The sequence below is a fragment of the Equus przewalskii genome, chromosome 17 (genome assembly GCF_037783145.1).
Source record: "Equus przewalskii isolate Varuska chromosome 17, EquPr2, whole genome shotgun sequence".
Taxonomy (NCBI): domain Eukaryota; kingdom Metazoa; phylum Chordata; class Mammalia; order Perissodactyla; family Equidae; genus Equus; species Equus przewalskii.
Genome location: NC_091847.1, coordinates 5,869,311 through 5,885,034, shown reverse-complemented (window position 1 = coordinate 5,885,034; position 15,724 = coordinate 5,869,311). Strand labels below are relative to the sequence as shown.

Sequence of the window (15,724 nt, the reverse complement as noted above, 5' to 3'; positions counted from 1 at the left end):
AGAGAGTTCTGCATAACATGTTGTGAGTGTGAATGTAAAAGTAAAGAAACTATATGCCTGTAATTGGCTGGAATGCAGAAGTCTGAAATATATGTAAATATACATGATTAGGCTGCATTACTGTTGATATTAGGAAACGGTTACTTTTTCATTCATTAATTCCTTTTCTGCTTACTAAATACACTATGTGTTGGGCATTGTGTCCTACTTGATGGGATTGGAAATCTGAACAGGACAGATTTCCTGAAAGCAAGAAGCTTCCAATCTAGTGGGGGGAATAAACTTGTAAACATTATCATGATATAAAACAAGTGTAATAGAAGTAAGCAAAATGCCTTGAGAATATGATGAAGTTGGTTATTAATTCTACCTGGCTCCTACTTATATTTTCAACATCATCTTTTGCCTTATTTTCAGGTAGAGTTAACTTGGTTTTTCAGTGTTTTAAATATGGTGGACTTTCTCACTCTAGGCCTTGTAGGGCTTTGATTTCTGTCTGCAACAATCTGCCTGCCCTCTCATGCATGATTATTGTCTATCACCTAAGCATTTGTTTAAATACACTTATTCTAAGCCATCGTTCCTAAATCAAGATTTCTCAAAGTGTGGTTCATGAACCATACACATCATAATTGTCTAAGAAGGTGCTTTAAAATGCAAATTCTTGAGTACCTCCACATCAGACCTATTGAATGGGTAAAGATCCAGAAATATGCATTTTCAGACATTTCTCTAGAAATTCTTTTGCATACTCAACTTGATCACCACTGTCCTAGATTGTATTAGGGGGGGTCTCTTCTGTGCTTCCATAGCCACAATGGTCACCCCTTAACATAAGACTTATTGCCTGAAATCATTGCTAGTCCATTAAATTAATCCTCCAAAATGGCTGCAAGCTCATACAGATGGGGAAATGTCTGCTTGCTAGTGATTGTGAGTCCACTGTCTCACACAGAGTGTGGTTGTCATAAGGACTACTAAATAGATATAGGGTTGCACAGGAGAGGAAAACGTTATCCAGGTAATTAAGGGACAGAAGGGCCAACTAGGCAGAGGGAACAGTGTTTTTGTCCCGGGAAGAGAGAGCAGTTCACTTGGGGGCAGCACAGAGGTGAGCAGGAGCTAGTTAGTGAATGCTGTACTGCTACAGATGTGAGGTTTCTTTTCACCTTAACAACAGCCGTGCCTGCAGAAAGGATTAAGCATGGCATAATAGAAAAAGAGGAGCATAGGGTCCAAGAGACCTAGTTTCCAGACCTGGATTGGCTCTGCATTGGTTAATTTGCATAGACAATTACTTGATCTTAAGCCTCAGTTTTTCTAACTGCTAATTATCCCATCCTTTCTCTTTCACAAGGATGAATATTTGCATAGGATATACAAATGAACATATCATGAAAAGCATAAAATCATTAAGTAAATGCAAAGTATTTTTTTACTACAGTTTGACATTCCCCTTTCAGATTAAAAACTTTATCTGAGAGACATGATTTTTGGACTTTGGATACTCCTGGTAGTTAAATTTTCAGACAATTTCTCTCTTACCTGAAGGCCACAATGGATTTTGGAGGGAAAAACTTTTTACTTGTATATACTGCTCATAACTTCCATTGATGTTGGTTTCCTTTATTTATATTTTATGTTGGTACAATGCTTTACTCTTAAAAGCCTAGGTTGTGTGGGTCTACATGGCTTGTATTTTGACACCTTAAGATTCAAATGTCATAAATGGATTTTGACATATAGAAAATATCATGTTACATCCTAGAGCATTGTTTGTTTTTAGCAAATTGCTGATTTTTCCTTCTTTTTTAAATATCAACAAAAACTGCCTGCATAAAATTAGCCTGGATTGGCTCTATCCCTCTCTCAGTGTCAAACAATTGTGACTGTGTGAAGTGTCGCATATTCTGGGCCTAAATTGGTTCTGTGTTACTTTCCTTGGCATCTCAAAATCCACTTGGTTTAATAGAGACACTTATCTTTCTTTCAAGAATTGAGTGCTTGCAAGTTAATATAGAAAGTCAAATTTTAAAATGCTTTAAGAAGTTAGTCTATAATAACTTAACCAATTGAGTCATTGAAAATTTTAGTACTAGGTTTAGCTCCATGTTTTATGCTGTTTTAGTACTATGTTTATTCAGTTGTGTGTGAGTCTGAAGTAGAAATTTAGGGGAAAGACTTCACAGCAAGTACAACAGCACTTAAATCTTACTTCTCTCATATAAATGCAATATTACTTGGGAGTGTTGGAGGCCATTGAATCTAGGCAAAGGAGTTTGGAACTGATGAGTAGTAGGAAAAGTAAAGATGATAATAAATGTGTTTATGGATACTAAGCTAAGAATCATACTTATATTCACTTTCACTATAATTTATGTGACAGATACTATTTGTTACTATTTTACAGTGGACAAAACTGAATCCTAGAAATGAGTAAACATTGGTCTTAGGTGCAAGGATATGACTCATCAAGTCAGGTCTCTAACCTCCAACCTGTGATTTTCCAGCACACCATGCTGCTTCTACAGCAGTATTTCAGGGCAGGGGATAGACTCTAATAAAAATTAGAAACTATATTTCAATGATATTTAAAGTGTTTTCAGAGGGAGAAACTAAGTTAATATCAAATAAGAAGTTTTGTAGATTTTTCTTTGTAAGATACCTGTGGTTTCTCAAGGTGGAGGTATATATTATGAGGAGAAATCTTATAATTCTCCTTGATTGGATGGGACTTTCACATGTTAGCCGACAATCTTGGGCAAAGTGAGAAGGGAACACTGGCATTTTCCTGGGGTGGGGCCTTTCTTTGCATCTCATTCTACCACTTCTGTGTAGCCACATTCATGGTTAAGTTTGTCTTCCATATTCAGTTCATAGCTAAGCACGTACAATAGTCTCCTCAGCAAGTTCCTTACGAAGCTAATGCAACTGTAATCTAGGAACTGAGTAAAAAGAATTAGGAAATGCATTATGTCTTTAATATAATACAAAGTCCAGTGAACTCTGTGAAGCATTCAACCAAAGTGAGTTGTGCTTTCCTTAGTTCTTGCAACCTATTTCTTCTCAGCTAATTTATGTAACAATATCTTTCTTTACTTAGGATATTTTTGAGAGTGTTTTAGGGAGACAGCATAGCTTAGATAAAACATTGGCATTTCAAGTCATAAAGACTTTGGTTTAAATCTCAACTTTCCCACGTAATCTCCTGTACATCTTTTAACTTTTCTGAGCATCAGTTTCTTCATCTGTAAATTTTGGATGATAATAACGTATACCAGGAGGAACTTTTGAGTGGACTAGAAATAATACTTTAGAAACAATTACTGCATAGTTATATAGGAGGCATTCAGTAGGTGGTGAATATTGAATATTTGCAGCTTTTAATTTTTTTGGCAAACAATTATTGTCTGTCACATATTAGTTAACAATATTATAAGAAGGAAAAATAATTTGGAACCATCTTAACTTTTTCTTGCCTCTCTGTATATGAAAGAATCTGAGAAATAGTTCTTTCAGGTCTCATAATGAGAGTATTTTCTCTTCTTGGGGATTCTTCTTTTCTTCATTTCTTTTCAGAAATAACTCAAGGTTTCCATCCTTATTATACTTAGGGTAAACATGCTTCCCTAGAGATAAGACTTTATTCAAAACATCTCTTCCTTTAAGGAGAAAATGTTATTTTTCCGCCATTTCTCCAACTTATCCATGTGCCTATTCCTGTAACTGGAACTTGTAATCATGGCAATCACTATAGTGATGCCCTCCAAAGACCTTGGCACCAATATAAGCTTCTTTATAACTGGGTTCTGGCAAGGAGATCTGACACTTTTGACTTAGACCCTTAAGGCATAGCTACAATGACATGTCACTTTTCACTACTTTGAAGTTCCACAATGCAAAAACGTCATGCCAACTTATGCTTCTTTTCTCTTCTCTTCTCCCACTTCCTCTAAATACTTTTGATCCATAACTTTCCCCCTTGATTACTACCAATTAGTAGTTAACGTGTATTCTCAATTATAGCTGGGAACACTGAGTTCTGGTGCCACTCAGCAAATAACACCCAGTCTTAATTACAGCTTTTGCTCGGGAAGACTTTTGCATAACAATATTTGAGAAGCCTCTTATGAGTCTTTTTCACATTATAATAAGAAATAAACATATGTGATCCTTTCATGAGTATTTAACAATATGTACCACCACTTTAGGATATTTTTGAAACTTTTAGAAGGCAGCAGTTTCCTCCCCCAACACAATGTTCTTTTACACTCAAAAGAGAATGTTATTTCGCATGTCTATTGGATTTTCATTACCATTACCTGGAAAGTTCTCACAAAATTTCAGACATGGGGTGGTAGGAAGAATAATGGCCCACAAAAATATTAGAGTCCTAATCCTTCAGAATCTGTGAATATCTCAGGCTAAGTGGCAAAGAAGAATTAAGTTGCAAGTAAAATTAATGTTTCTAATCAGCTAACCTTAAAAATAGGGAGATTATCCTGGAATATTTGGGAAGCCCAGTGTAATCACAAGGGTCCTTATAAGTGAAAGAAAGAGGCAAAATAAGAGAATTAGAAATAGATGTCACTCTGGAAGAAAGGCACTAAGGAATGCAACATTGCTTGCTTAGGACAAAGGCTGTAAGCCTAGAGTGTGGGTTGCCTGTGGGAGCTAGAAAAGGCAATAAATGGATTATCTTTTAGAACTTCTGAAAGGAATGCAGCCTTGCCAACTCCTTGACTTTAGTGTTAAACTACTACAGAACTCTAAGACAACAAATTGTATTGTTTTATGGTGCTTGATTTGATTTGTTTACATTTGTGGTAATTGTTACAATGACCACATAAAATTAATACACATGGTTTCTTTCCTTTTCCTGCAAGAAGAAAGGGATAATAAATTGGTGAGATTCACATGAGTGTTGAAGGGGAGAATACAATGAAGGTAAAATTAGAAAAGGCATTATTAAGGCATGTTGATTTCGTATTTTATTTCATATTTTCATTGTGTATTTTCCTAATTGCTGCCAAAAATTATTTGCTTGGAGATACATGGAGATACTTTTAGACCATTTATCAATCAAAATAAATTATAACTGACACTCGTAGAGAGGAATATCCCTACCCTTTTCCAGAAAATAAACAAATGTCATAATAAAATAACTATTTGAACCATCTGTGTATGTTGAAATTACTACACTTTAAGAAAAAAATGATTCATTACGTGTTGCAGTTTTATGTAATTGTATCACAGCAATTTGTTCGAATAATCCTTGTTAAAAGAAAGAACTGGGATACTGAGTACTCTTAGTACAAATCTTGAAGAAAGTGAGACATTTGATCTTGCTATTCATCATAAATTACTTGGGGAGGTTGAGTTCTGTCATAGAAAATCTATAGTCATCAATCAGTACCATGGACGGAACTAAGGAGGTGAAAATCTTACACAGAGAGTCAGTCTAGAAAGGCTGCTTAAAATAATGAATGTAATAAACCTCTAGGAGGACTACTTTTACTTCTGATCGCTATGTCTTCCTCTTTTCCTTTCTTTTCTTGCTATATTTTTTAGTGGAATGTTGTAATGGGCATTGTAGTATACTTAAACTAATCACCAGCATCCACAGAGAAATGGTGGTGGAGATGATATAAATTCTTTAAATCATCTAGGGGGGAGAACAGATTTACTATGTCTTTGTTACAGTTTATAAAATACATGAATGAAAATTTAGAAGTTTGAAACATTATCTCAAAGCAGAAATGACCTCAGCAGTTTTCTATGATGTGTCACTGATAAATTGACACTTGTATTGGGGGTAGAGTTTGGCAATAGGAAATGAAGAGAGATGGGGGAAATTTCTCTTATTCAAAGAATAATACTTTCCATAGTTTTAGACATTATTTAAAGGGGATACAGAACATAGTTTAAAAAAAAAAACTCTTTCATGTTGCAGAGAATCTTGGATTGGATACTGAAGTCGCTAAAGCAAATGCCATGGGTTTTATCGGATGCCTTTCTTCAGTCCAATACAACCACATAGCACCACTGAAGGCAGCCCTGCGCCATGCCACCATTGCACCTGTGACTATCCAAGGGACCTTGACAGAATCCAGCTGTGGCTCCATTGTGAACTCAGATGTGAATGCAGTGACCACGGTGCATTCTTCATCAGGTACACAAGAGAATACTTAACGGAACTTCCCTCAGTGGCACTACTGTTGATGTCTTAGAGAATTTTCCAGGTTAGGGGCCAGCCCCACGGCCAAGTGGTTAAAGTTCGCGTGCTCTGCTTAGGCGGCTCAGGAATTCCCCGGTTCGGATCCTGGGTGCGGACATGGCACTGCTCGTCAGGCCACGTTGAGGCGGCGTCCCACATGCCACAACTAGAAGTACCTGCAACTAAGATATACAACTATGTACCAGGGGGATTTGGAGAGATAAAGCTGAAAAAAAAAGAATTTTCCAGGTTAAAGGCTAATATTACTCGACTCCTTACCTTGTATGATTACTGGTGATTAAGATTTATGACTGGTTTCTCATAGTAATTTTTACATACATTTACTATAATTCTACCTTTAATATAATGACTAGTTAGAAGTTAATGCATATTTGCATATATTACATATTATATATATTATATATAGTCAGTGTTGTTCAAGTGGCTACTGCTCTGAGGATTGGAGAATTTAGGGGTCAAGGAGGCAAGCTGGTTGCTGAACTAATATAGTTCATGAGATTAAAATCAGCCTTCCTTAATAATAAGAAAATTCCACAGCACTGTCATCCATATATCCTCTCTTGTTTTACCACTCGTTAAAATACCTTTACTCTCTTTTCTAAGTCACCATCATCCTGGGTGTCTTGCAGTGTACCTGGGATTTGTTTTTATCAGGTGTGGTACTCAATTGCCAAACAAGGTATTCATAATGAGCAAACAAAGGGAATAGAATTTTGCTGCTGCCTGCTTGTTGCTGATCTTGGTGTTGTCCTGGCAGCAGTGAGGTACAACAGAAAGAACCTGCAGGTGACAGTTGGCTAACCTTGATTTTAATTATTGAATCTGCCATAAATTAGCTATAGAACTTTGGACAATTTATTTAATGGCTTTGATCTAATTTCCTTATCTGTGAAATGGGAAAAATAATACCCAGATTGTAGTAATTTCCTAAGAATTAAATGATTCTATGATAATGATAGGTGCTATAGATCCTGAAAATTTGGTGTGCACTATGTACATAAATACAGGTATCATTACCCCCTTTTAATATGTTTGCAGGTTGCTATGTAAAAATGTATCTAGTTCCGGGGCCAGCCCCTAGGTCTGGTGTGCTCTGCTTCAGCAGCCCAGGTTCAAGGGTTCAAATCTCTGACACAGACCTATGCCACTCATCATGCCATGCTATGATCGTGACCCACATACAAAATAGAGGAAGACTGGCACAGATGTTAGCATATGGCTAATCTTCCTCAAAAAAAAAAAAGAAGAATATTGGCAACATGTTAGTTCAGAGCCAATCTACCTTACCAAAAAAAAAAAAAAGTATCTAGCTCAGTGTCACCAGACCAACAAGAGGCAGAATAAGGATTCAAATCCAGATCTATGTACCTTCAAACTTGATGCTCTTTTGCTTATACCATATATGTTAATATATATATATGGTAAAATCCTTCTCTCATCAGTGAGTGTTTCTTGGGGTGTTAATTCTCCAGCACTTTTATTCTTCCCTGTCAATGGAATCAGAATCCTCTTGCAGCTAAAGAAACCTGTGAAGCAGGGAGTCATATGTGCTTGAGGTAATAAGCCATTGTCACACATTGGAACTGTCCAGCAAAGTCAAGAAGGACTTGAAGGGTAGGCTGAGAGGTAAGTTGTAGGCCAAAGCAGATATGAGCAAGGTACTACCATCATCTGTTTCAGTCCCTTATCTTACAACTTACCTAGTAGCTAAAAGGGTCTTGGAACTGCGGGGTGTAAGTAGTATACTTCAAATGCTTTTTTGTGTATGTTTGTTTGGATTCCTTCCAAAGTCCCAACTAACAACTATTTGAGAACACCTGGTCTAGTCCATAGGTTTGTCATCTCAGCTCCATTTGTAGATCTCCTTCCAGGACTTTGAATGAGGAGTGGCATTTCAGCTCTTTTGCTCCTTTCAGATCCCTTTGGGAAGACAGATGAGAAGGAACCACTCACCAATGCAGTTCGAAGTGACTCGGCCATCATTGGAGGTAAACCATTCTACATTTCTGAAAGCAGAAAGGACACAAGTGATTTTGTACTTTGGAAAAATTTATCTGAGTCCTTCCTTGACTATGGCCATGCAACATGCAGGCTCCTGCATGATCTGCAAGACTGTGAGCCCTTTCATGAATAGCCATGTGTGCTGTATGATCAAAGACACACTCTTCCCCAGTACCTGCAACTCCCTGGATGCATCCTGCCCCTGATCCATCAGGCAGCCAAACACTGAGTCAACAGCTAGATAATTTACTTAGAGATAGCCAGTGTGCATCCTGTTCATCTTATCCAGTTGTGAGTTTTCCTAAAGCACTAGCAAAGCAAACCAATAAAACTACATATGTTGCGGCAGACAGATTGGCAAAGCCATCCTGTTGGGTTTTCTCCACCAAGTGATTTGGGCTGGGTCTAATGAGCAGGGAGAAGCCCACAGGGTTGTAGTTTCAAATCTAGCAGCACATATGGTTACAGATGCATATCTTGTCTGCTCTGCTGTGAGCTCAGCTCTCCCTCCTGCCTCTCTTTATTTTCCATTTTCTTGCTTCCTGTCAGCCTCACCCTTTTTATGCTGCTTCACCTTGGATGCTGCCTTCAGTAGCTTGATTTTTCCTTCTGGGCCTTGCAACACAAACCTTGTTTAATGTAAGATGTCTGTGAGAGACTAAATTCATTTGTATCTGAGGACCATAGTCCTAGCCAGTGACCCCATCCCTGCCTTCTGGTGGGCTAGATGAACTGATACACACCAGATAGAGTTCTCCTTTTAAAAGATGGCAGTATCCATTCATTTAACTTCTATTTAATGAGCCCCAGCTATGGGTCAGGGCCTGTGCTAAGTATGGGAAAGCTAGGATGAAAGACAAGGACACTGCCCTCAAAGAGCTCACAGCCTGGCGGGGAAGGAGATGGGTAAACAGATAACAATAGAATCAATGAGTAGTATTTTGAAAGAGGAAGTACAAATGGCTATGGGAGCACAGAGGTAGACCATTACAATATGATTGCAAGGGAAGAAAACCACGACCTTTCCCTAAGGAAGTTCTTAAAACCTCTGACCTGAATTTCTGCTTCAGGGAAAAGAATCCAACTCGATTTTTGTTTGGCATCAAGGAATGCAGGAAAGAATTTGGTGCCTGTTTCTCCTCCTATAATTTCTCATTTGACAAGTGGAGAAAAGACCTTTGTGACTATTGACATTTTCCCCACCCATGTGCGTGCTTCTGTAAGTCTCTTTAAGAGCAGAAAATTCAACCTAACCCCAGGAGAAAATTCCTGGAGGTTTGCACAGCCTCCAATTCTGAATCCTTCGTATACTGAAGAAGTAAAAACCAGTTATGTATTTCATTTCTTAAAGCTGCAGCCCAGTCTAGGGAGTCACTCACTATCACCCAGTTTATTCATATGTTTGTTAACTTAGGTGGTTTTACTCTGGTTCTTCTAAAATAGTAGGGGAAAATGCCATAAAATGGTTTAAGAATATTTAAAAAAGTAAGCAGTCTTAATATGACCTCAGACCTGATAAAATTGGTGGAAAATATGCATTCAATATACTTAACTCTCAAATGTCCATGCTTATATAAATCATAATGCAGAGTGTCCCAAAATAACTTTGTAAGAAAAACAATTTTCTCAATATCCATGCTACTTAGATAGAAAAATAAAACAACAGAACATATATTTTATTAGGGATAAACTTATCTTTGACTATTTTAAATACATTTCAAATATTTTAATGTTGCTTACTTTCATGTATAGATTCATTCTCCCTTTCAAAAGTCAACAGTATCCACATTTTCACCATCCCTTTGCTGACATTGCTGTTCACATCCCAAGAGCCTTTCTGGCAAAGGTAGAGACAAGACCTACCTTAGGGTCAGGGTACAACTTGCCAAGCAGGTCCAGTAAAATTGCATACAATCAAAGTAGGAGGGAATCTGCCACAACTGGGTAGAAGTCTGCCATTTTGGTTGACTCTGAGTTTTGGGAGGACAGAGGCATACCACCTGTGAGCTACCCTGTGTCTAGCAGAGTATGGGGCAGTGCAGGAATGCCCTAAATGTTTGGTAAGCATTGCATTATTGCGAAAACATTTTTTAGCAAAGCAAACATATAAGCAAATTTACATCAGAATAGCATGTATTGGGATGTGAGATGTTTAAATATTATTTTATAGGGTAATAAAATAGTTCTAAAATACTTATTTGCAAGGCGACAAAGAAATAATGATTCTGACACATTCTTTAAAGCATATCTTGAAGAAATTTACTAAGAAATCCTTTGCTTGTCTGATTCTATATTTATTTGTTGGCATTCTTAGTCCATTAAATAAAACCTTCTCTGATTTGATCTGGCTTTCTCTCTAGCTAGTCTGAAAGAGAGGGTGTTTTGTAATTGAAGACTGAAGGTGTTTCAACCAGTCTTTATTTCTGGGTATGTGACAGTTTGTTTTGTTTTGTTTTGTTTTGTTTTTCCTGTATGCCTTCTTGTCTAGACTGAATCATCTCTGTTGAGTAGATGATCCGTGATAATTTCTGTCTTTCTTTTTTTCCTCTTTCTCAACAGGAGTAATAGCAGTGGTGATATTCATCATCTTCTCTATCATCGGCATCATGACCCGGTTCCTTTACCAGCATAAACAGTCGCATCGTACTAACCAAATGAAGGAGAAGGAATATCCAGAAAATTTGGACAGTTCTTTTAGAAATGATATTGACTTGCAAAACACAGTGAGCGAGTGTAAACGGGAATATTTCATCTGAAAAACTGCAGGGTCATGTACTATTCTTTTTTCTGCTGTTGTGAAAGTTTTCTCCTTCTCTTCTTTCTCTTGTCTTTTAATTTTGGTCACTCTCTTTCTCTTATTTGTTTGCCAATTATTTTTGGAACATACGTGTATCCACCACAGCATATATCCCCTTGCCCCAGACCAGAAGACCAGGCAGCTATGGCCACTGCCTTCCTCTTTGACAAACCTATTGTGGTGATAATGATCACTCAAGAGACTGACAAGGAAGAGACACATGTGTGCGCATGTGCACATTCAATTCTGTATTTCCAGTTTCTAAGATGCACTCTTCAGTTCTGCAGTTATTTCGTCTTGCAGGCTGACTTTGAAACTGAGCTCTATGACTTAGGCATATAACAGTCATTCCTGACATCCTTCCCCTTCTCAAGTCTATTCCTACCAGGGAACTCAGGGTAGAGAAAGAAGATGCTGGAGGCCTAGTTTGCTTTCGCACTTTAAAAGGAACAAGAGAGGTTTGTTTTGTGTGAGTTTTCCTTACCATAACAAGTCCATTGGCCTAACTCATCGCCCTTTTTCACTGTGACTCTTGTCTCCTGAGTATTTTCAAATACAGGATTCCTGAGAGCAGTGAGCTATTACGTTGCTCCTTTCTTACCACTCTCTCCTGGGGCCAACACTTTAGAACAGCACACAATAGCATAAACCTAGAGGAAGCATGGAAAATAGAAGCCTGAAACTAAGAGGTAAAAAGAAAGCTGCTAGGAAGTAGATGTTCTATAACTTCAAAAATGCCTCTTCCAATTATGTAAGAAATGTTAGCTAGGTTATTCCTGAGATTATTATACTGAGGTCTATATATATATATATAAATATATATATGTGAGTTGCTGCAACATAAAGAAATTCAAATAAAAGTTTAAAATAGTACCTCGTTCCATGAAAGATCTTAAACTATCTTAACTCAGCTTAAAAACAAAAAACAAAACTGCATGAACGAAGAGAAATACCAAACAGAAATTTTCCCTTCCATCCACTCACTAAAGATCTGGTTCAGAAAGGGAATGCAGGTTTCACATTTTAAAACAGATATAATGATCCACCTCTGTGTGCATGCATCGAGCCATTTCTCTAAGAAGTTTAGGATGCACTGACATATGAGGCATTACGGTTAGCTCCAGTGAACCCTCACTACTTAATTTCAGAGGAGCCCTTAGGTTCCATAACATATCACATTTTCACATCTGCTATACGCTATGTACCTAAAGACCCCCCCTCCCATACACACACACATATTTTTGTAGGCATAAACTCCCAGACAAGGTGGTGACAAATTTAACGGTCTTTGCCCTTTTTGATAACAAAGCATCAAAGAAACACAATCGTTCCACCAAGAAGGCATTTTGAGTTCATCCACGAGGAGGTGGTAAGAATCCTGAGGATTTTGCTATAGCAATATGACTCACTCTTTGCCTCTGGGCCATCTTGGAGAAAATGATAAGGGAGAAACAATGTAAATGCTCCAGTATTCTGGGAATGCCAATATAATGATCCACAGATGTGGAAAGTACTTACTGATTCTCTTTACAGGACAGATTCGATTCGGAAAACAATTACCACATCGCTGTTCACCAGCCTTGACAGTTAGCAGACATTCTGTCTTGTTCTTAGTGCGTCTATCGCCTCTGATTAGTTAACACTTTCCTCCATGATGAGGCTCACAATGAAGAACTCATTAGCTTCACCCTATTTCAGGCTTTTCCTTCTCTGTCAGAGAACAGAGGGCAAGGATTTAGTTTGTAGTCATACTTCTCTACTTTAAGATGTTATTCTAAATACACATTCTCTCTTTAAAACTTCCTGTGGATTCTTAGTTAATCACTTCATCATTTCCATTATATCATTTTGTTAGTAAATTTATTTTAAAGTGATTCTAACAAGAGCATCTTTTTTCCTTCTTCTCGCTTTAATAAGATAAATGATCCATTAATAAGAGTAAAGATCTTTAAATGCTGTTTTCTCCTGTCCTGTTCGCCCCTATTCCTAATTTTCACTTTTGAATTTTCTGTTTCCATAAAAAGGCTTTATAAATCAGCCTTTTGCTTGGCTACGTAGTCCTTTGTCCCCTGAAATAAAAGTCACCATGAAGTCTAGTTGGTTTAGCCTGAAGCATCTCCCATAATGAAATGGAAAGGAAAAGGAAGATGTGAGTAATAAAGCTGGAGCTGCTCATTTTTCAAGTCTCTGAGAAGCAAGGACTATATTTTGCTGACAGAGTGCTGATGGAAAAAGTGGAGGACTAGCAAAGGCCAGCTTAAAGTATTTGCTTTCCTCACCTACTTCTCTATGCTCATAGGTAGTTCTGTAGGGTGAAGAAGCTCCATCCTTGCCGCATCTGGACTATAGAATCTCCAGCATACCTCCCCGCATATGTAGACTGTACATACACACACACTACGTTTCATAGACCTAAAGACAAATGCCAAGACAGTGCAATCTGCATGTCATTCCTGTAAGTAGAGTCTCAGGGCTAAGTCAGAATTATTTTTACAGGGTTGGATTATGTCGTAACCCCAGAGAATACGCTCACTTTCACTAGATGTGTATGAAAAGCAAGCAATCTGCTCCCTCCAAAGGAAAACACAATTTTCAATTAGAAATAAGTACAAACTGCTGGTCTTTCCTCAGTAGTACCGAAATCCAACGGTTTTCAACTGTTCAATTATGTGAGTTTCAATACTTGAACAATTATAATCTAAAACAAATAGTCTTTGAGAGCATTCTATTCCCTCTTTAATCATCGTTTTCTGCTTCAGTAGTCAGCTTTCCTGACTGCATGCTCTGGCTAGCAGGATCACCATAATCCTCCACTTTAACCCTCAGTTTTTGATAACTGCTGTTTACAAAAGGACTTTATGGATTGTGGTCACTTTACAGTAAAACCAAAAAAAAAAAATGTACAATTTCGAATTCTAAGGGGGCTGTTTCATTGATATCATTTCCACCAAACAATCTATTTATGCAGGCAACAGTATATTTACTTACCTTAAAATATATTTAACACCTGCTGCATTGTTCATTGTCTGTATAGGTTAGATTGCTGTGGTTTCAATGAGAATTCTTCTAGAGCATTTGACATTTGTCACTTCTCTAGATATATTTTTATGGATAGCTTAGCCTCTTCTATTCATTCTCAACTGCATACAGGAGATTCATTTTAAGGATCCTAGGGCTGATTTTTTTAAAACATATTTTGTTCTCTTTACTAATAACAGAGACGGTACTAACCTGACCTCCACTTTTTGTCAGATCTTTTCCTACCACAAAGTAACAGGAGCAGGATCAGAACAAATGAAATAGATCATTCTTTCTTTATTCATTCATGAAGTATTTATTGAAAGCCCAGTGTTCCAAGGGTTGTTACAGATGTTGGTGTGCAAATATAAGTTACACCTTGTTCTTACCCTTGGGGAGCTCCAAGTCTAGCAAGCGAGGCATATATTGTTTAATAGGGATATGCATAACATGCTATAGAAAGTAGAGCAAAGGTCCTCCTCAAGTATTTCTATAAGGCCCTTGTTTGAGACAAGATAATAAGATAAGAGACAAGAAAAAGATGAATTTCTGGAAAATATGATTTTTTTCTTGTTTATTGCTTCCACCTTCAACAGGCTGCTTTGTTTATCCTTCTCAAGGCAAATATCTATCTATGCAGATATATTTCTTTAGAGGGAGATGAATTGACTCTTTAGGGGGAGCAAGAGTAAATGTTCTAAAGTACTTTTTAAGAAGCTGAATTCTCTCCATTATTGCTTCAATTCTGGTTGGGGGATTCTGAAAATCCTCCTTCTCATCAGTCAGACCTAAGTGACGATTTGGGGACTCTCTTTGGGGTAGGAAACAACAATCTCCCCTTCTGCTCTTCTTCTTTTCTCAGTTATTTTTTTGCCATCTATTGTTGACCATCTGTTGTTTTCCATCTATTGTTAAAATGCCATGTCATTTTTCTTCCAGACATTCCTTAAGCTCTTTGTTGTATTCCAGCTCCTCCTAAAACCGTCCTTTGTCCTGATGAACAATTTTGACTCTGTTTAGGAAGATCTTTTAGAACTAGATGAAGCATATTTTGAGTAAATAATTGACTAAAAGGTGTCATCCACTGAAGTGAGGTCTCACCTGTGTGCTCTGGGTGAATTTTTCCAATCCTGAAAGTCACACATGTCTGTTCTCTCCAGGAAGCTCATTCAGTTAGCAGAGCCACTTTGGGAGGCCACAAGCAGAGCATCTCCTCCAAGATATACAGGGAGATAGGAATCAGGCTGTTGAGTTCTTTCTTATAAAAAGACTTGACAGTTGGTCCACCAACACCCTGGCTTCCTTGAATTCTCCCATAGCTACAATTCCTCAAAACTACATTCTAACACCTGCCTGCCACGAGAATTTGAAACACAGTGTATAACTCTGATACTCATTTTCCTTAACCTAAAGGCTTGGACATACTTAGTCTTCAACTGTCCTGTAGGTCACAAGTAGACCAAATAAATAACAAAGCTTCCTTGTTTCTGCAAATGCAAAAGTGGTTAATGAAAGAAGGTACAGGCAAACTCAAATCTTTCAGAATGCTTGGAGGATAACAGTGCTATTTCATGTCTCTCATGCAGTTTAAAATGCTTTCTTTAAAAGACACGTAGTGTAATTGAATTACTTCCATATACTGTCCCTGAGTCCTCCTTAACCTCTCCTCC

The 15,724-nt window shown here is 37.6% G+C and overlaps 1 protein-coding gene across 2 annotated transcripts in view; it reads left to right on the top strand.

Moving 5' to 3' along the window:
* The window catches only part of CNTNAP5 (contactin associated protein family member 5), a 769,999-nt gene extending 758,478 nt beyond the window's left edge, over positions 1 to 11,521 (top strand). For both annotated transcript variants that reach the window (XM_070581024.1, XM_070581025.1), the window contains 3 exons: positions 5,954 to 6,172; positions 8,155 to 8,226; positions 10,799 to 11,521. In XM_070581024.1, the coding sequence (XP_070437125.1) occupies positions 5,954 to 6,172; positions 8,155 to 8,226; positions 10,799 to 10,995 (488 nt within the window). In that variant the 3' untranslated portion in view covers positions 10,996 to 11,521. The remainder of the gene's footprint in view (positions 1 to 5,953; positions 6,173 to 8,154; positions 8,227 to 10,798) is intronic.
* Positions 11,522 to 15,724: the final 4,203 nt, after the last annotated feature.